This window comes from Miniopterus natalensis, chromosome 19 (genome assembly GCF_054644295.1).
Source record: "Miniopterus natalensis isolate mMinNat1 chromosome 19, mMinNat1.hap1, whole genome shotgun sequence".
NCBI lineage: Eukaryota > Metazoa > Chordata > Mammalia > Chiroptera > Miniopteridae > Miniopterus > Miniopterus natalensis.
Window position 1 is genome coordinate 35,132,351 of NC_142099.1, and position 21,512 is coordinate 35,153,862.

At 39.9% G+C, this 21,512-nt stretch overlaps 1 protein-coding gene across 1 annotated transcript in view; it reads left to right on the top strand.

The window, feature by feature from the left end:
* Positions 1 to 16,716, top strand: part of RNF115 (ring finger protein 115) — a 78,732-nt gene extending 62,016 nt beyond the window's left edge. Inside the window, exons 5-9 of the mRNA XM_016202391.2 lie at positions 9,584 to 9,658; positions 11,027 to 11,099; positions 12,213 to 12,306; positions 14,300 to 14,415; positions 15,080 to 16,716. Coding sequence (XP_016057877.1) covers positions 9,584 to 9,658; positions 11,027 to 11,099; positions 12,213 to 12,306; positions 14,300 to 14,415; positions 15,080 to 15,211 — 490 coding nt within the window. The 3' untranslated portion in view covers positions 15,212 to 16,716. The remainder of the gene's footprint in view (positions 1 to 9,583; positions 9,659 to 11,026; positions 11,100 to 12,212; positions 12,307 to 14,299; positions 14,416 to 15,079) is intronic.
* Positions 16,717 to 21,512: the final 4,796 nt, after the last annotated feature.

A 21,512-nucleotide genomic window follows, 5' to 3' on the forward strand; every position in this document is an offset into this window, starting at 1 on the left:
CCTGGCCCCGGTTGGGGCCTGTGTGGGAGGCAACTAATCGATATGTCTTTCTCACATTGATCCTTCTCTCTTTCTCTCTCTCCCTCCCTCTCTTCCACTCTTTCTGAAAAGCTATTGGAAAAGAAGTATCCTTGGGTGAGGATTTAAAAAAAGAAGAAAAAGTTAACAAAGCTCAAAATTTCTCAGTCACTCTAGCTAGCAGTTACCATGTTTCACAGCACAGGTTATAGAACATTTCTATCATCTCTAACTCCTGCTTGGTCAGTGCTGTTCTAGAGCCTATGCTCGCTCCCATGCACACACCTTCTAGATTTTACTATTAGTATGTTATTATACTATCTTTATCACATACCTACCCATCTGTTTGTTCATTAGTTTTCTTACGTTTTATGAATTTCAAAGTTATTTGCAGACATTCCTTCTTAGGATGATTATAGGATATGGAAATCCAGTTTAATTGGATTGTCTAGGACAGAGGCCAATGAAATCTTAGACTGTTTTAATAATTTCTGTGATCAGAGGTAAATCCACTGTGTCCTGTGCCAGTTAAATTGCCTGTAGATTACTCTCCCTTCTCTGCCTGATGTAGATCCCAGTGAACTCTTCAACTACAGTTCATCGAAACTTTTACCTCCTGTGCACTTGCTTTTTTCACCCACCCTCAGTCCTGCCAATTTTGGATTAGTGTTGTCGCTGCGATGCTTTTCCTCGCTCCTCCACCAGGGGATGATGGCTAAGTGCTCTGGAGAAACGTTATTTAAATGAGCCTATCGTTGCACCTGCCTCTGGTGCAGTGCATTTAATCTCCATTGGACTGTCTGTGCTTTCAATTAGTTTTTTATTTGCATTCCCCTCACCAAATATTTTGAACTAACACAATTTTACTCTCCACATTTTCTGTTCAGTAGCTGATTTCAGCAGCTGACTTGTACTTCATTATGAAGATTGGGGCCTTAGGCATGATTCTCCAAATCCCTGTGCCCAACTTCTTCTACACTAGTATTTATTTCTCCCTCCTGTCTCTTCAGATGAGGTGTTCCTTTTTTTTTTTTGAAAGCAATTCCATCATCCCATATTTCTGACCTATTCCTCTGACCTATTTTGGGATTTCATTTTTTAATGTTTTCTTCTCCCTGCTCCCTTCCTTCTCTCCCTTAACTGGCCCTTGCCCAGTCATATCCCCTCCGCCCCCACTTTTCCTCTGTGGTTTCAATTCTGGCTGTACATTACTGTCACTGAAGATATATTTTAAAATACTGACACCTCCTCTCCCCAGGATTCTGATTTAATTATTTTGTGTGAGGTCCAGGCGTTGGTAATTTTTAAAAACTCCTCAGGTTGTTCTGATTGTAGCCAAAGTTGAGAACCACTACTTTAGTTACTACCCAATCTCATTTTCTTCCCTTTTCAATAAAAATTTCTCATCTCATTATTCGTATACTGCTATAGTCTCACTAAAATCCATGGTGACCTTCTAGATGCAAACTCAGTGGCTACTTTAAATTTTTATTGTATGGGTCTAATTCACTGAATTCAACATTTTTGGCCTCTCCCCCCCCCTTTTTGAAATTCTCTACTTCTGACGTCCATGACATTGCATTTTTTGATTTACTACTTCTGTGACTTCCTTCTTGTGGATACTTCCTAAATATTTGTTTTCCCAAGGTGTTTCCTATATTCTGCTTTTCCTCTTATGCTACAACAGGGTTTCTTAACTTAGGGATTATTGGCATTTTGGGCTGGATAATTCTTTCTGTGGAGCTCTCTGTACATGGTAGTACATTTAGCAGTATCCTTGGCCCTTTACCTACAATATGCAGTAACCACATCCTCACCTCTGCCCTCCAGACATTGCCAAATGTCTCCTGGGGGAGCAAATAATGAACCTGGTTGAGAACTACTGTTCAATACGCTCTGGCCATTCTCAGGTTCTCTTACAGTTCTAATAATTACCTATATACTAAAGACTCCCAGATCTGTATTTCTGTTTTTACCTTTTCTCCTAATTGAAGACTTGAATATATAACTTCTTGATAGACATTTCCATGTGGATGTTCCATAGATTCTCCAAACTCACTAAGATGGAAACTAAACTCTTTTCTTCCAAATCTGACCCTTTTTCTTTATTTCTGATTTTAATTGGAGGTACCACTCTCTACCCAGTTTAGAAACCTAGGCATGAACCTGGAATCTTCTTTGTCTCATTCAAACTTCCCATATACACACATCTAGTCAGTCATTAAGTCTTTCTAATTTTTATTTCCCTATTTCTCAACTCCTATTTTGTCTAATCATTTTCCCCTAGTTCACATCCACATCTTTTTTCCCCCCAATATGTTTGTTTGATTTTTTTTAGAGAGGAAGGGAGAGGGAAAGGAATATAGAAACATCCATCGGCTGCCTCCTGTACTCCCCCTACTGGGGATCGAGCCTGCAACGGGGGCATGTGCCATGACCACGAATTGAACCAGCGACCTCTTGGTGCATGGGTCGACACTCACCCACTGATCCATACCTGCCAGGCACACGTCCACATCTTTTCTTGTGTGCCTGCACTATTGCATTAGAGTCCTTACTCCTCTGTCTCCTTTAAAGCTTTACCTTTTTTTTTTTTTTTTAATATATCTTTATTGATTTCAGAGAGAGGAAGGGAGAGGGAGAGAGAGAAACATCAGTGATGGGAGAGTCATCATTGATCAGCTGCCTCCTGCATGCCCCACAACTGGGGATGGAGCCCGCAACACGGGCATGTGCCCTGACCTGGGAATTGAACTGTGACCTCCTGGATCCTAGGTCAGTGCTCAACCCCTGAGCCATGCCCGGCCCGGCAAAGCTTTACCATTCTTAAATTTACTCCCATACTAGCCTTGCAGGATTATCTACCTAAATTTTCAAGTCTGTGCCATCACTTTCCTGCTTAAAATCCATTGTCATAGGGTCCATAACTTAATATACAAAGCCTTCTGTTGTTGAATCTTCTCAGTGTCTGCAGCCTTGTTTCCTGTTGCTTTTGCTTTTATTCCACCAATACAAAAGTTACAGTTATCTACATAAACCATGCTGTTTCATGCTTCTCTTTCTTTGCTTAATCTGTTTTCTCTGACTGAAAAACCTTACCCCTTTCTTGACCCAGTTAAATCAGTCCTTCACTGAATTCAGGAAACCTCCCATGGACCCCAAGACTGTATCAAATGCATTTTCTTTGTGCTATCCCCAAAGCACTTATGCATTCCTCCATCATAGTTCTGACTATGCAAGTTGAAGTTATATTATTAATTAGCATTCAGGAAGCATACTGTGCCAGGCTTGGCATCCATTAGCCGATTTAATGTTTTGAACAACCCTATGAGGTAGGTACTACTGAGGAAAACTGAGATTCTGCCTTAGAATCTATATTAGTTATCTGTTGTTGCATAAGAAACTACTCTAAAACTTGGTGACTTGAAACAGTAATTACGTATTATCTCAACCAGTTTCTTTGGGTTAGGAATTTGGATAGGGAATGGGGAGATTTTTTCTCTACTATATTATGTCTAGGACGACAGCCAGAAAGACTTAAAAGGACTGGAATTATCTGTAGGCTTATTTGCTTACATGTATTACATGTTAATGCTAGCTGGTGACTAGGTTGCTAGTTCATGCTGTCAGCTAGAAAACCCACACGTGACCCTCCTTAGTTTTAAGAATCAAGGCTAGTTTCTTTCTTTTTTTTTTTAAGATGTCCATTTGTTTGAATTTGTGTGATTGTTTCTTCATTCAGATTAAATATCTGGGCAAGAAAACCAAATAAATGTTGTATCCTTCTCAGTGTATCACAACTAAGGGGCACAAAATGTCAACTTGTTCTATAATGTTAAGTTTGACCATTTGTTTAAGGTAGTATCTGCCCATTTTTTTTTTTTTTTTTGGTAAAGGTACCCTTTTTCTTTTGTAAATTAATAAATAATCTGGAGTGATACTAGCATCCATTAATGATTCTTACATGAATTAATACTCTAATGGCTGTAAAGTAATTTTTCCATTTCTTTGATTCCTTCTATGGGTAATAGACAGTCTTCTGTAAAAAAGTTCATGTCTTTTCCCTGTCCTTCATTTTTGTCTGTTTGTTGACTTGTTTTAGCATTGACTCGTGGATTTTTATTTCTTCATGTTTCATTTTTAAAATTATCTTTATTGTTGAAAGTATTACAGATGTTCCCTCTCCCCCACATTGACCCCCTCCACCCCACTTCTGCCCCCTCCCAAGGCCCTTACTACACTATAATCTTTCTCTGACTGGCTTTTTTCACTTAGCATAATACCCTCCAGGTCCTTCCATGCTGCTTAAAGGGTAAGAGATCCTTCTTTTTTTACAGTTGCATAGCATTCCATGGTGTAAATGTATCACAGCTTTTTTATCCACTTATCTACTGATGGGCACTTGGGCTATTTCCAGATCTTAGCTATTGTAAATAATGCTTCTGTGAACATAAGGGTGGGTATATTCTTTTTGATCGGTATTTCAGGCTTCTTAGGATATATTCCTAGAAGTGGGATCACTGGGTCAAATGGCAGTTTCATTTTTAATTATTTGTGGAAACTCCATACTGTTTTCTGTAGTGGTTGTACCAGTTTGCATTCCCACCAGCAGTGTATTAGGGTTCCTTTTTCTCTACAATGGATTTTGTTTTGTTTTTTCATTTTGATGCTCAGATACTTTTAGTTTGGTCAGAATAATTGGGTCTCGGTATTTTAGGCAGCAGCCCTTGTTCACAGCCCTTAAATTAATAAGAGAGTTGGGGCATCAGAGTAACGGAATCAGCTTCTGTTTCTCTGATTATTAGCTGATAATTTCTGGCATATCAGAGAACTATAGTTTCTGCTGGGATTCCTTTAATCCAGGGATGGTAAACATCTGGCCCCGCAGGCTATATACAGCCTGTGAAATTACTTGGTTTGGCCCTGCCAAGGCATCTGCAGGTGGGACTCGAAATTCAATAAATCTAGGAGCTTTTTTTTCATAGCTAATTAAAAAAATATATTTTTTATTGATTTCAGAGAGAGGAAGGGGGGGAGAGAGAGAGAGAGAGAGAGAGAGAGATCACTGATGAGTCATTGATTGGCTGCCTCCTGCACGCCCCCTGCTGGGGATTGAGCCTGGAACTCGGGCCTGTGCCCTGACTGGAAGTCAAACCCAGATCTCCTGGATTGTAGGTTGATGTTCAGCTGCTGAGCCACGCCAGCTGGGCTCATAGCTAATTTTTAAGTCAACCATTTTGTAAGCCCTGGGAATGATGCTATAAATATCCAAATCGCCCTTGGCTGAAAAAAGGTTCCCCACCCCTGCTTTAATGGAAATGAAATACTTTCAAGAAGATTTTTTTTTTTTAGTTGCCAAATAAGAATGAGAAGAGTTATCCTAATTTGTTCTTTCTACTGAATGAATGCTTAAAAACATAATATGAATTCCTTTAGGCAGCGTAATATCCTGTCTGCAATCTAAGAGAGGAGAAGGTAACTAACATTTATCAAATGCCTAGAATTTTTAGGCACTAAGCTGTATACACTGTTTTCACATAACCCTTGAGCTGGGGCCACATACAGTTCAAGAAGGCAGTGGTCAAATTTTAAAATCTTTTGCTCAAAAATATCTTGTCAGACTAATAAAATATCAGTATGAACATACTAGCTTGAATCAGTACTCCTTGGTTTGCTTTGCCTTTATTTCATAGGAAATTTGGGCTAGTCTATTACTACATTGTCCTTTTGACTAATAGCAGAGTGGGAGAAAGATGTAAGCTGCCTTTTCTCACATGTCCTTTACGTGTAATCATTACCCTAGTAACATGTAAGTAACATAACCTGATTTAATGGCAGCTTTAACAAGAATTTTTTTCTTAGACTTAACAAATCTGTAGGTAGGTGGCAGCAGGTTAGTTCAGTGTCTCAACCATGTTAGTGTTGGATCTCTGCGATTCTCTTGGTCTTTCTCTCATGCTACCTTAGGACCTCAGGCAGGAAAAAAAGGGAAAGAAATAGCACCAGCTTACTTGTTCTTTAAAATTTTTTTTAAGGAAAGGAAGATCTTTTCCACTGTTCCATTCCCACCTTTATGTCACCTGTCAGGAACATTCTACTCACTGAGTACTTTGTCACATGCTCCCCAACCCCAGCTGTAAAGAAAGCTAGGAGAATATGTATTTAGCCTTTCTGTCCTTTGTAGTAGTAGGTGGCAAGGGAGAAGGGTGCTGAGAATGGATTTGGGTTTGCTATTTAGGTATTTTATTAGGTACTTCAGCTAATAGAATAACTGGCATGTTCTTTTAGACTAATTGTAGGATAGGGTTAACATTTATTTTATATTAAACAATGTTTTAGGAATCTTCTGAAGATTTGATCTTACTACTTGTAAAATACATTAACCATGGGCATCTGCCCAACCATCTTTTATTTGGTGAGTGTTACGAACTCAGTGATTTTGGCTCTAAATCAATGTTTTTTACATTTTAGACATTTAAGTGCACTGTCTTGATGGGAAAAAGACAGTTTCTTCGATAAATGATGCTAAGAAAACTGGACAGTCACATTCAAAAGAATGATGATACTGGACCACTTTCGTACACCATACACAAAAATTAACTCATCATGGATTAAAGACTTGAATGTAAAATTTAAAACCATAAACCTCTTAGAAGAAAATATAGGTTGTAAGCCCCTTGACATTTTTCTTGGCAATGATTTTTTGGACTCCAAAAGCGAAGGCAACAAAAGCAAAAATAAACAAGTAGTAGGATTACATAAAACTAAAAAGCTGCACAGCAAAGGAAACCATCAACAAAATGAAAGGGCAGTCTGAGTGGGTGAAAGTATTTGCAAATCATACCTGATAAGGGGTTAATATCCAAAATATATAAAGAACTCATACAACTTAATTGTAGAGAAGATTGAATAGATATTTTTCCAAAGAAGATATACAGTTGGCCAACATAGAAAAGATGCTACATATAACTAATTATTAGGGAAATGCAAATCTAAACAACAATGAGATATCACCTCACACCTGTTAGAATGGCTGTGATAAAAAAGACAGAAAATAACATGTTTTGGCGAGGATGTAGAGAATAAGGAACAGACCCTTGTGCACTGTTGGTAGGAATGTAAATTGGTGCAGCTGCTATGAAAAACAGTATGGAGGGTCTGTTAAAAATTAAAAATAGAGCCCTGGCCAGTGCCTCAGTTAGTTGGAACATTGTTCCGTGCACCAAAATGTTGCGGGTTCCATTTTTGGTTAGGGCACATACCCAGTTTTGAGGATTTAAAAAAAAAATTAAAAATAGAACTACCGCCTGGCTAGTGTGGCTCAGTGGTTGAGCATTGACCTATGATCCAGGAGATGGAGGTTCGATTCCCGGTCAGGGCACATGCTTGGATTGCAGTCTCGATCCCCAGTGGGGCGCATGCAGGAGGCAGCTGATCAGTGACTCTCATCGATGTTAATATGTCTCTCTCCCTCTCCCTTCCCTCTCTCTGAAATCAATAAAAATATATTAAAAAATAGAACTACCATATGACCCAGCAATTTCACTTCTGGGTATTTATCTGAAGAAAGCAAAAACACTGATACTAAACAATATGTATCCTCATGTTCACTGCACCATTATTTACAATAGCAAAGACATGGAAACAACCTAAGTGTCCATCAGTGGATGAATGGAAAAAATTGTGGTGTGTACATTACCCAATGGAGTATTATTTAGCCATAAACAATGAAATCTTGCCATTGGTGACAACATGGATGGACCTTGAATGTATTATGCTAAGTGAAGTAAGTCAGACAGAGAAAGGCATAACCACATGATCTCACTGATTTGTGAAATCTTAAAAGAAACAAAACCAAGCTCAGAGTTACAGAGAACAATTTGGAGGTTGTCAGAGGGTGTGAGGTTGGAGTGGAAAGAAAATGGGTGAAGAGTGGTCAAAAGATACAAACTTCCAGTTATAAAATAAATAATGAGTATGTAATATACAGCATGGTGAGTATCATCAGGGAAATGCAAATCAAAACCACAGTGAGGGCCGGGGGAGGTGGGGAAGGGTATAGGGGGGATAAATGGTGATGGACAGAGACTTGATTTGGGGTGTACAATACAATATACAGATTACATGTTGTAGAATTGTGCACCTGAAACCTATATAATTTTAACCAGTGTCCCCCCAATAAATTCAATAAAAAGGAAAAAAATAATTTAAAAAACCCCAATGAGTTTATAGTTAATCACAGTATTAGGGTTAATAATACTGTATAACACATTTGAAAGTTGCTAAAAGAGTAGCTCTTACAAGTTCTCATCACAAGAAAATTTTTTAACTATGCATGGTAATGAATGTTAACTAGTATTGTTGTGATCATTTGCAATATACAAACATCAAATTATGTTGTACATCTGAAAATCATATGTGAATTATACCTCAATTAAAAAAAGTCACTAAATCCAGCTTGTACTTAAGGGAGGGGTATAGAATAATTTTTGGACATATTTTAGAACAAACATACTGTAGTTACCTATTGTTGAGCTTTAGAAATAGGGAGCATCTAATTGGCTACTGCCATTGATATATTGATCTGCCTGATAAGTAAAGTGGGAACCAGGGGGTTAAAAGTACATATCGTGTGAATTATATCTCAATAAAGTGGGGAGAGGGGAGGAGACATAGAAAGTGCTTATCATTCAGAAAACAGGAGATCTAGGGGCAAAATTCCTTCATTGATTTTCTTTTCCTGAGACATTACACCATTATCTCTGCGTAACAATGACCGATTCATTAGGATAAAGTACTTTTTAGATTTGCCATCTTTAAGTGTTCAGAATGGCAAATTTCAAATGTGAATGAATATATTTGTTATGAGTATTTGAAACACTTAATTCAGAATGTCAATATGTGTTTGTAAAATGGAAGTGTTCTCAGAAAATTCTTTTAAAGGGCCTGTTAAAGCCTGACCAGCATGGCTAAGTGGTTGAGCGTCAACCTATGCTCCAGGAGATCAAGGTTCGATTCCTAGTCAGGGCACATGCCTGGGTTGCAGGCTCAATCCCCAGTGGGGGCCATGCAGGAGGCAGCAGATCAATGCCTCTCTCATCATTGATGTTTCTATCTTTCTCTCTTTCCCTCTCTGAAGTCGATAAAAAAGTTTAAAAGGGGGCCCCATTAAATAGTATCTTACACAGAAACCCAATGTGTAACACATAAAAATGGAACTACCCTTGTTACAGGGAAATGGGCCCAGAAACCCACTGGCTTAGGATCTTCTTCAGTCTCCTCATATTGCTGCCAGGGGTCCAAGGAATGTAGATAGAAAACTACACCACGCAGTCAGATTTCTTTCCAACCTAATTCACAAAAATCTATTAATGCATAAGATAGCAGAGGTCAGGAAGATAGGCATAATAGCAAAATAGGACTCTACTAGTTAGCAGACTGATTTCTTTATAATAGTTAAAGCCATAGTGGCTTGGGGAAGGGGTTGGAATGATTGGTTAACCATGGATATTTGTAGAGTACTTTCATTAGTCTGTTGTCTTACCTCATTTTTTTCCCCCAACAGAATAATACAACAGATCTTTGCAGGGTTCTTTGCAAATTCTGCAGTTCCTGGTGGATCCCCACACCCTTTTACCTGGTAAGTAACTAACTGCCTTTTGTTTTATTCTGCAAGAGTAGCATCATTTTAGCTACTATAGTATCTGTGCCATGGTAAGAGAGAGGAAGAGCTGCATAGGTGAGTGCACAGATGTGATTGGCAGGCTGGTAGGCTGTTTGCTGAGCCCAAACTTAATTAAAACTTATTTTTTATTGTTCAGGCTCCCAAGAGTCATTCTGGTCCCCAGGATGTCTAGGCGCTGGATGTGTCTGATTATGGGTTGTGTTGAGGTGGGGAATGAGTAGGTCCCTGCCAGGCTTGGTATCTGATCTGTGGGTTTCTTCTAATCATATGGGAAGATTTTATTCCTTAAGAATTTCTGAAATTGAAAACATAATGCTTAACTTTTTTCAAAGTTAGAAGGTTCGTCAGAAGAAACAAAAGGCTGTAATTCAGTATCAGGGTGACATATCATTGGGGTTAAAGATGGGACTTCCTCATCTTGAGTTATTTTGCTACTTCTGATTCTGCCCCAAAAGGCTTTCTTTGCTCAGAGGGACCTCAGTTCATCCACATAGCTACCCTATTTCCCAGCCCTGGTTTCTCCAAACATACTCCCTCCATCAGCCAGGGCAGTGTACCAGAGCTCCAAAAAGAAATGCTGCCAAGTCTTTCTTGCAATTGCTTTAAGTTGTGATCAGAGAGATTGCTGTGGCTGCTTCTACTTGAAAGCTCCTTATTGTTCAGGACCACAGGCAGCTGTTCTGAATGAGGAAGTTCTGTTACAGATATTTTCCAGTCACAAGGGAAAAACTCTTAAAAGACGGCTCCAGCCCTGGTGGGTGTGGCTTAGTGGTTAGAGGGCTGGTCTTTGCACGGAAAGGTCATGGGTTCGATTCCTGGCCCCTGTCGGGGCGCATGCAGTAGGCAACCAGTCGATGTGAGACACATCGATGTTTCTCTCTCTGTCTCTCTCCCCTCCCTCCCTTTTACTACTATCCGAAAAAGCAATGGAAAAAATATCCTCAGGTGAGGATTAACAAAAAATAAAATAAAAACAGCAACGAAAAAAGCTGCTCCATTTATTAATGTAAGTGGGCACAGAGAAGACAAACTTTTTTTAACCGACAGGCAATGAATCCTTTTGCTCTTGTGTGCCACATGGTATTTCAGGTAGCTTCACATTTTATATGCCATTCAGTTCAGGAAAAATTCCTAGAGAATGGGGGACTATCTGGATAATCTCTCTGATCTTGAAAATCCTGAGAAATTCTTTGCCACTTGATTTTAGAGAACTAGTGACTGCAAGTCTGAGAGAGAACAGAATCCCTCTCTCAGTTTTTTTGTGTGATGTAAGACAGAGCCTTGTCACTTCATCTAATGCCGTCTATCTCATCTCATGTGTAGGAGCGGGATGCTGCACTCCAACCCTGGGGACTATGCCTGGGGTCAAACAGGGCTTGATGCCATTGTAACTCAGGTGAGGAGCTGCCTTTTGAAGGTATCTGTTTAGTGTGTCTCATGGCTCAGCAGGCTTCTTGCTTTCCTTCTGCTACTTTCTGAAATGGCAGTCACTCTGCTTTCCCTAATATTTTGAGCTTGTGGGTTTGCATTTTACTAAAGGGATAAATGGTTTACTGGTTTAGCTCAGTATCCATGCATCTTCTAGATCCTAGGCCTTTTTTGAAGATGGCTTCACTTCCATAGGAAGAAAAGGTTTTTCACCCTGGCTGGATAGGTCGTCATTGTTAGAGCATCGTTGCCATACACCACGGTTGTGGGTTTGATCTACCCGGTCAGTGCACATACAAAAATCAGCCAATGAATGCATAAATAAGTGAAACAGCAAATCAGTGTTTCTCTTTCTCTCCCTTCCCCTCTCTCTCAAAAAAAAGCATTTTAAAGAAGCGTTTTCCTATAACAAAACAGTATTTTGTATTTTTGACCTCTTGTTCAGTCCTGTGAGGATCCTATTAACAAGTTAGTTCACAAAAAAGGAAGGTCTCCTCATGTGCCAAAGCAGGGATTTCTGCTAGATGGAGCAAAGTAGGGGAAGGAAGCAGAGAAAAGGCATTTCCATACCGTGTATAACTATTTCTACTTGTTAATGTTAATTTTAATTTTTTTTTTTCATTTCCCTTGTGGATTGCTGAGAATAGAAAGCATGTTGTTTATATCCATATTTTATAGGCAGTAATTTACGTTTTTTGGCTTACCTTATGCTACTTTCCATACTCCCACCCTTTTCTTCCTTCCAGCAGAGAGATGTTTTTAGATCAGTTAAGTATACTTTTTGTTAAGCTGTAGTTTTGCTCATGACGTCACAACTCTTTTGTTGCCTCTAAAGTTGCTTTGTGCCCAGAAGTGTGCCTTGCAATGATAGGGTCTACTATCTGTAGGTTTATACAGATGTCATCCTGAAATCATAAAGCAATTATGTGTGTTCTGGCAGCAGTAAAGAGGAAACCTATGCCGCTCAGAGCCTTGTAGAAGTAAGAGCAACTAACATTTCTAATACCTGCACTGTTTGTTTTCAACTAGAGCGGCTCGTTACAGGGATAGATGTCTACCACTTCTTTTTCTTTTTTTGTAGCTTTTAGGACAACTGGAAAACACAGGGCCTCCCCCAGCTGACAAGGAAAAGATCACATCTCTTCCAACAGTGACAGTAACTCAGGAACAAGTTGGTAGGTTCAATTTCTGTCATCTTCTGATCTGTTTAAAATTTAGCACCTTCCTGTACTAAGGATCTTCAAGTGAATCTATAACACTCTTAAAATTCCTACTTGGGTGCCATTTAAGGAAGGTACCTACCCTCTTCATTGCGGCTAGTCAGCATGTATTTCCTGAGCAATTACCATGTGGTACAAAGATACATAAAAGATTTCTTGAAGAATTTACTAGAGGAAGCAGAACTCAGCAAATAATTAGATAACAATGTAAAAATGATTATTGAGCAGATGCTATTTACTGGCTCAGGGGAAATAGGAAAAGATACAAATGAGAGGTTGGGAATTTGTTTCATATCTACTCTATACTTAGGTACATTGGAAAGAGATATTCTATTTATAAACACTGGAGGAATTAGTGATAATGGACATTATTTTGGACTGGGCATTTCTTTCATGACACATTTAGAGTCAGAGATTTTAAAGACAGGATGGGTCACCTTAGAGAGGTCATTCTTTTTAAGGAAAACTATGAACCAATGTTAAAATGTCAGCATGGACATGGTGTCTGAATCAGGTATAAGGAGAGTGACCTTATTAGACCTGGTTTGGGGAGTAATGGGAAGTATGATTGGATAGGAAGGGTGGGGCCTGGTTGTAGAGACATTGAAGCTGTGGCTGAGTAGTTAGGGCTGAATAATTTGAGGGTACGTAAGTTTTTGTAGGTCCCCAAATGGAGGAGTAAGGAATTTAAATGGTCTTTAGAGTATATTGGTTTGGAGGTAGTGTCTGAAGTAGATTGGAAGGGGAAAAAAGCAGAAACAGAAATATAAGGGACTGTTGCAGCATCCACGTGGGGTTCAGGTGATGGTGACAAATGCTGACCAAAAGGAAAGGGTAGATACAAAAAACAAAGGCTTTCATCACTGGTTGCATAATGGCTTGAAGGAGGGGCAAGTGTCAAAGGTGATTCTAAAATAATGCAACTTTGTAACTACACAGGTGGTGCTGTCATTATCAGGAATGAGGGAATTGTTAGTAGGCCCTGGTTTGGTAAGGAGGTGATGTTCTTAATTTTAAATTTGTTGGTTTTTGAGGCACCAGCTGAGAATCCAAGTGAAGACCACCTGGAGAGTGCTATGGAGCTGGTATTAGGGAAAATGTGCAGGTACCCACGTGTAGTATATATTCGTAGAGTTGAAAACCTGAGGTTAGAGGGTCCTACTTGGGAGGCTGTTCCAGTAGACCAGGCATAAGAAAAAGCTAGAATTAGGCCAAAGGTGGTGGAAATGGAGAGCAAGGAGTGTCTACTAAGTGGTAGTTTTACTCCAACTGCCTTGAGTGTTGTGGGGCATGCAGCAGGCCCCTGCCACTGGAGAAGTAGACTAGCTGGTGTTTTCAGAGGAGGCAGCTGCTTGACTCTGGACTTGGAGGTTGATCTGCCTTAGAACTTTGCAATTCTGCAGCACCATCTCCTGGTGTAGTTTTTAATTACAGCTTGTTCAGAGGGTTTTAGGGCAGCTGTGCTGGAAGAGGATGCTTAATATGGAGAATAGTAGAGTAAAAGTGGATTGAGACACTGAACGGGAACAGCTAAGATTACTGAGATGAGTCCCTTGATTGTGGTGGACAGATTTCCAGTGTTAGGTCCTAAGTAGAAGCTGCCAGAAGTCTCTCACACATTGCAAAGATGTTGTTCCTGTTTTCCCTAACAGGTAACGTAAGCCCTAGTTTATTTCTTCCAACCTTTTACATGGAAAAGGCGGCCTTATATAGTTCCTATCTAGGTCTTATCAGAATAGGCCCATTCATCAGTCTTCCTTTTCATACCCCGGTCTACTACCACTTCCAACCCATTTTGAAATAAAACTCATGCTTCCTATCTGCCTCCACCTTGGATGCCCTTTGTGTCTTTTCTTTATGCATTCCTTTGGTTGTTAAAGAAATTGGGCTAGTATTGTCTTCCTTCTTTTTGCTTGTTTACTTTAAAAGGCATTTCCTCCTCCAACAGATATGGGTTTAGAGTGTCCAGTATGCAAAGAAGATTACACAGTTGAAGAGGAAGTCCGACAGTTACCCTGCAACCACTTCTTTCATAGCAGTTGTATTGTGCCATGGTTGGAACTGGTGAGTACAGATCTGTGACAGGGCATCTGTGCCAGTCACATCTTGTCAGGGGAATGTTCACAGTAAGGGTGTAGTTAACAGTTAATGAAGGTTAGATTTTAGTCCCCTGCTAACTCCTAGTAACACCATTTCTGTTTCTTAGGTTATTATCCATTTGGAACTTCTAACTAGGGGTTAGCAAACTCTAGCCCACAGTCAATGTAGTCACTGTGGCCTGCCATCTGTTTTTGTAAGTGAAGCTTTATTGGGACACAGCTACACTTATTTGTTTACAAATTGTCTATGGCTACTTTCGTGTGACCTCAGCAGAGTTGAGTAGTTGTGACACAGGCAGTATTTAGCCTGCAAACCCTAAAATATGTACTACCTGTCCCTTTACAGAAAAAATTTGCTGGCCCCTGCTCTAGATCATCTCAGGTCACTGATTCTGGTTAGTTCCGTTTGGTGGTATATGTTAGCTATCGTTACAAACTCTGTCAGTTCTGTTTAAAGTTTTGTTTGGGAGATGTCCCGGTGTTACACCTTGGAGCCCAGTGTGCACTGTGAGAATGCATACCCTTTTTGTTTTTCTACCGGCCAACTCTCAGGATTTCTTAAGTGTGTAGTACCTGCAACTTTTCAGGTCAAGCTATTTACTTGGACTGGTATCTTCTTTCTGTTTCAGCATGATACATGTCCTATATGTAGGAAGAGCTTAAATGGCGAGGACTCTACTTGGCAAACCCAGAACTCTGAGGCCTCTGCAAGCAACAGATTTAGCAGTGACAACCAGCTACATGACCGATGGACTTTCTGAAGCTAAGGACTGCATCTGAGCCAGGGCTATGGTAGTCTTCTGCCACAGTTGTGAATTGTATCAAAACAAAAAATAGTAGGTGGATTTAGGAATCACGTAAGAAGCTCCAACCCATAATATTAATGCAGAGTGTTTTCTTTAAATTTAAATTTAGCATCTATAGATGGAATTGTATCTAAAACCAAATGCCTCTTATTTCTGAATTCAGAGTGATAATTTTATAAGTGTGAAACTTAATTATGTGGGTTTCCTCTTGCAGAATAGAATTAGTTCCCTACAGTCTAGCTAGGGTCCTGCTGTCTGTCATGTTAGCTTGTAAAGGCTATTTTCGCCCCCTTGTCTGGCCTCCACCCTACCATTAGTGTATTGTATGGCAGATACAGTGGACTCAGAGCCCTAAAGTCCTACTGATGTAAAGTCCTGTTTTAATTGTACAAAAGCATATACTCTTGGCTACATTAGCTATGAATTAAGTTCAGATTAATTCAGGAATCTAAGACTAATGATTTTGATTTTTCTTGAACCCTCAGACAGTAAATCAAAGAAAAATTATAGTGGGAAGGAGAAAGTGGCTTATCATTATACTCTTTGGTTTTCTCATTTTGATTTTTAAAGATTACTTCAAAAGATGCAGTTTCTGCAGAAACCAACATCACATGTCTTTGGGGTCTTCTGTTGGTAGGAATCTAATTCTGGTGCCTTTTTGTGAAAGAGCTGGGCAGCATATAGGCAAAGAAGGACAAAGGTTTGAAATCATTGGTTCTGGAGTTTTTTAATGATCCCCAACTCGCCGTTTACTGTCTTTTGTCCTGGGGACTTTAAAATAATTTCCCTCATAGAAATAGAATGACTCCATTGCTGCTTCTATTTACTGTTTTTAGTAATTCATTGGCCTTGAGATTTTACATTTTCTTATTTTAATTTTTTAAGCCCTTTAATCATCTCTGAAACCTTTCTGTTTACTTGCTTCTGGATATACTTAGAATCAAACTGATTATTGTGATCATGTCCAAAACAACCTGGTCTAGGAGAGGTAGGCCTTACTTTTTTTTAGCCTAACAGTGTCCCATGTAGACACGCTGTTTGATGCATTTGAAGAAGAACAAAAATGTCCTTGGAATCTGAGAGTCTCAAAAGGAAATGATGGGGGCATGTAATCACTGTTGGTACCCCAAAAAAGGTTACAGAGGGCCACTGTGTGTGGTCATACCAGCCCTTCATAGCTTGGAATGATCAGAACAAGAAGGCCACTTTTTGGTGAGTCTCTTTCTTGGCTCTTTTCTTTTCTTAGTTTCCGTTGACTGTCATACACTATACTCTGATTTGGGGGGGTTAGGGGAAGGGGATTAGAGATATCTTTGTACTTTGGTAGATGATAAAGGAGTAGTAGAGGGAAAAGACAATGTGGAAAAGTGGCCTGCTGAATTAATAGCCTACCTGTAAAAGTTGTGACCATAAGGTATGATTCAGGTTGGGCCCAGAGGAAATAAAAGATATTGTTTTCATATGCCTCTCATGTCATACCTCTGTAGAGTTTGTTTCTTTGGAGAATGTAAGTTGTTAACTAAGGCTATTGAAATCTAGCCCTCAAATAAACATTGCTTTTGAGTGGGAGGTGAAGAAGCTGGAGGGAGGCGTGAGGTATATTATGAATATTTTTTTAAAATATATTTTTATTGATTTTAGAGAGAGGAAGGGAGAGGGAGAGAGAGAGATAGAAACATCAGTGATGAGAGAGTCATTGGTTGGCTGCCTCCTGCACACCCCTTCTAGAGATGGAGCCGGCAACCTGTGCATGTGCCCTTACTGGGAATCGAACCGTGACCTCCTGGTTCATAGGTTGATGCTCAACCACTGTGCCATGCCGGCTGGGCATTTTATGATGATTAATGGCCACTGTTCAATTGTCTCAGAAAAATTGTGACAGCCTAGAGTATTTTGTCTGCCTGTTAAATGTCTGGAGATGTCAGGACAGGCATTTGTATTTTTACTTACAACTAGAGAACTAGAAATGATCTGAGTAGCTTCACAAAAGGATGGAAACAGAGTGCTGGAATAGGGATTTACCTTTTCAATATGCAGAATAGCAAGTAACAGTCTAAATTATCTGAAATCTTCACTTTTTTTGCTCTGATAGATGGAGGACATGGCTGTTTCCCAGACCCCCCCCCCCCCCCCCCCCCCCCCCACTTAATGAATCTATAGTGTTTCTTCCTAGAATTGGAGGCGTCTCCGACTTCCTGGTTAATTTATGTTAAGGAGTATATTTGGGTTTTCCAGAGAAGCAGAACGAATAGGGTATGTGTGTGTGCATACATATATAGATTTATAATGAATTTGCTCATGTGATAAGTCCCAAGATCTGCACTCAGCCAGCCAGGAGAGAAACAGCGGTGTCATTCCAGTTTGATTCCAAACACCTGAGCATAGGTGAGTTGATGGTGTAAGTTCTAGTCCAAAAGCTGGAAGATTCGAAACCCAAGAGGAGCTGATGTTTCACTTTGAGTTCAAAGGCAGGAAAGGACTGATGTCCCAACTCAAGCATTCAGGCAGGAGGAATTCCTCCTTGCTAGCAGGACTGTCAGCCTTTTTGTGCTATTCAAGCCTTCAACTGATTGGATAAGGCTCACCCATATTAGGGAGGGAAATCTGCTTTATTCAGTCTACTGATTCAGGTATTAATCTTATCAACAAATACCCTCATAGACACACTCAGAAATAATGTTTGACCAAATATCTTGGCATCTCATGGCTGAGGTAGGTTGGCACATAAAATTTACCATCATAAGAAAGAAAAATAGAAATGATGCACACAGCAAAATGATTCTTAGCCCATTTAAGTTTTGCCAAATCATGGAAATATCTGTCTTGTTTAGAGACTTTAATACTAGGATTAAACAGTAGAAGAAACATACCTGGGATGAGGACCAGTTTGCTGTGTGCATCATATCTTTCCCCCCCCCCAATTTAAATTACCCTGGAAGTCAGATGCCTCCCATTCTAGGAGGAAACACTTGCAGATTCATTGGTCTAACACCACATGTCTGGGGCTGAGAGTTTGTTTCTAGGAATGCCTTGCTCTTAAATATATCAAACACAGTTCAGATATAGTGCCTAAGGCAGAGAGCTACATAACCCAGACTTTTCAGGTGTTTCATTCCTTTATAACTAGATGGCTTACAGACTTCAGAATCTGGAGTCTTAATAGGAGTCAAGAGATGACAGCTTTCTCTGATTGTCAGAGGAGAGAACTGTTGCAATTTCAGATCTTGAGCCCTTGGACTTGAGGCCTTCACATTCATATTCAATGGCTTACCCTTTGAGCCCCATGCAGAGCTAAGTGATTGTCGTCTTAGTCATGAATGCCGCCTTCCTCTTCCTCTTCTCTGTTATGGTCTGAAATAGGAGGGAAGAAAACTGGCACATAAATTGGAGAGATGTCCTAGAAATTGGTAGATTTGAAAGTTGAGAAGTTATATAGGGCAACTCCTTTTTGTCCTCCAACTCATTATTGCTTCTCAGGTAGTTTCCAGATGGGTTAGTATAAGGCATGTTCATATGGTTTAATTCTGGCTGGACAGAACTGGGCAGTTGGGTGGGAAGGGCAGAATGGTGACTTTTAGCTGATAGAGCTCCGATATCTAGAAAGTTTCTAAACTAATGAGTTTGGAGCAGGGAGAAGGAATAATCCTGGTAAAAACATTAATTTTCCTTCAAAGTTTCTATTGTCCGTTCTCTGAAGACTTGAGAAACTCGCAGAATCCTGAGTTACATTTTTGTCCCTGTTGGTATAGCTCCTTCATTTTTTCCTTAAAGTATTAATTTCTAAGAAAAAGGGATTATTCTAGGTGGAGGATGTGGAAATGGCTATAAATCAGATAGCTTCCTTAGCTTATTATAAATTTTAGTTGTCAACATTAGCTGCATAACAAATGAGCAAGTGCTTGTTAGATGTTTCCTTGAGCAGTACTCTCTGGTCCAGTAATTAACTCTCAAGTTAGAAGGAAGATTTTTGGGGAACACTTTTCCCCCCAACAAGTATCACTTTGATTAAGTGGTTATTAGAAAAATTCTTTATGTCTTTGTGTTGCACGTTCGTATGTATGTATGTGTATATATGTATATATTCACAGGCACACAGACATGCACATTTCCCTCTGGAAGAAGAATGCATATGATCTGTGGGCACTGCGGTCAGTGCTCAGTAGTGCAGTAGAGGACGAGCCTCAGTCTCGTTTTCTCATTGGACATACCTTGTGTTTCTGCAGTTCTCCGTTTTGGGACACTGTTGGCCTGGGCAAGCACCCTGTTACATGGTGTGGTAAAGGGATTCAGTAGAAGTAAAAGTGTAGTCATTGATGAGGTTGAGAATAAAAGGCTTTTGAGGAAAGGGTGTTTATCATCTATTGCTTCTGTATTATAAAGTTGAACTCAAATATAATTGTTTTAAAAAATTTTTCTTGATAAATTATTGCTGCCAATTGACTTCTCTCATGACTTGCATGCTTCAGTTTCTTTCTCCCTGGTGCCTAGGTGCTTTTTCCTCAAGGAATACAAATTAAAAATATCACTCTCGTGAGGAGGGAATCGGTCTGTGTCTGTTACAAATAATAATAAAGCAGCGTCTGGGGCTTTTGGAGTTGAAGGGCACTTCAGAGTTGGTTGTTAGAGCTGATCCAGGCAGGCCACTGATGTCTGACAGAAGACAGACTTTAGGAGGAGGAGGAACAGGGCTGGTGAATAGATGATACCAGGGGGAAACCCTTTCTCACCCCTGGTGGAGAGGTGGGAAGATCAGAGTGCTGTTTACAAGAATAAACCAATGGAGGTTTGGGAGTTGGGACTAGCAGGACAGAGTTCTCTTATTGAGAGTTTCCAAATTGAATCTTGCAAAGTTCTGGCCAGGGAGTTGGGGGGAAGATTTGATGGGGTGAACATTAAAGTGGCAATCCTGTGAGAGGAAATTGTAACTTGTAGTAATGTCAGTGTGTCAGCACTCAGGCTGGGAACCACAGGGCCACTCCAAGGGTTTAAAATAGAATGGGTAGAATACAGTGCATACAACTGGAGATATTTTCCAGGATCAGAGTAGTCCTGTCTTATCCGAAGGACATTGAGGTTTTTTTGTTTTTTGTGTTTGTTTTTTTTAAAGACAAACGTCCCTGGGGACATTGTGAACAGATGCAGTTTCTTCTTTTTTTTTTTTAAAAAAAAAATGTCTATTGATTAGAGAGAGAGGAAGGGAGAGGGAGAGAGAGAGACAGAAACATCAATGATAAAAATCATTGATCGGCTGCCTCCTGCTCACCCCGACTGGGGATCGAGCCCACAACCCGGGCACGTGCCCTGACTGGGAATTGAACCTTGATCTCCTGGATTATAGGTCAGTGCTTAACTGCTGAGCCTGCCCGGCTGGGCAGGACATTGAGGTTTTGACCTCTCTCACATACTTGTCAATCAAAAGGAATTACATGCATCCAACTCTAAGATCTTATACATACAAATTTTATGTTTTGCCAATTAGACTTAGAGGTGTCCATGGAAGTGGAGTCTATATGTTGCCTTTCCTCTTTCAGCTAGGATACTTATATCTGTGAATCATGGGATGTAGGCTTGTGGTTCTTTACATTTTCTAATAATATGTACCATTTAAAAAAAATATATGTTTTTATTGATTTTTAGAGAGAGGAAGGGAGAGGGAGAGAGAGAGAGAAACATCAATGAAAGAGAAAGGTCATTGATCAGCTGCTTCCTGCACACCCCCTACTGGGGATTGAGCCCACAACCCGGGCATGTTCCCTGACTGGGAATCGAACTAGTGATCTATTGGTTCCTGGGCCTACGCTCAACCCCTGAACCACACTGGTTGGGCAGATGTACCATTTTTTAAGGCCCCCCAAATTATTAGATTCTTTCCCAACAAGGTGATGTATTTTCAGTATCTTGATGAAAAAATACTTAACAAGCTGCTATGATTTCAGTAATACTTTTAAATCAATTTGTCTTTATTAGTCATACCAGAATCTACATCCAATTGAAATACAGTATTTACTTATTTGTAGTATATATTTCAAAACTTCATTTGCCCAAGGACCTGTAGCTGGTATGTTGCAGAGCCAGGTCTTTTGACTCCATGCCTAGTTTTTTGGGGTTTTTTTTTTACCTTCATAAGACAAAATCCAAAATCCTTTGAGTTTGAGGTTTAAGGCCATCACTAATAAGGGTCTTACCCATCTCTTTCAGCCTTCTCTCTCTGTGTTCCCACAAACCTTAGCTCCCACATTTGGCAGATCCTGGCCAA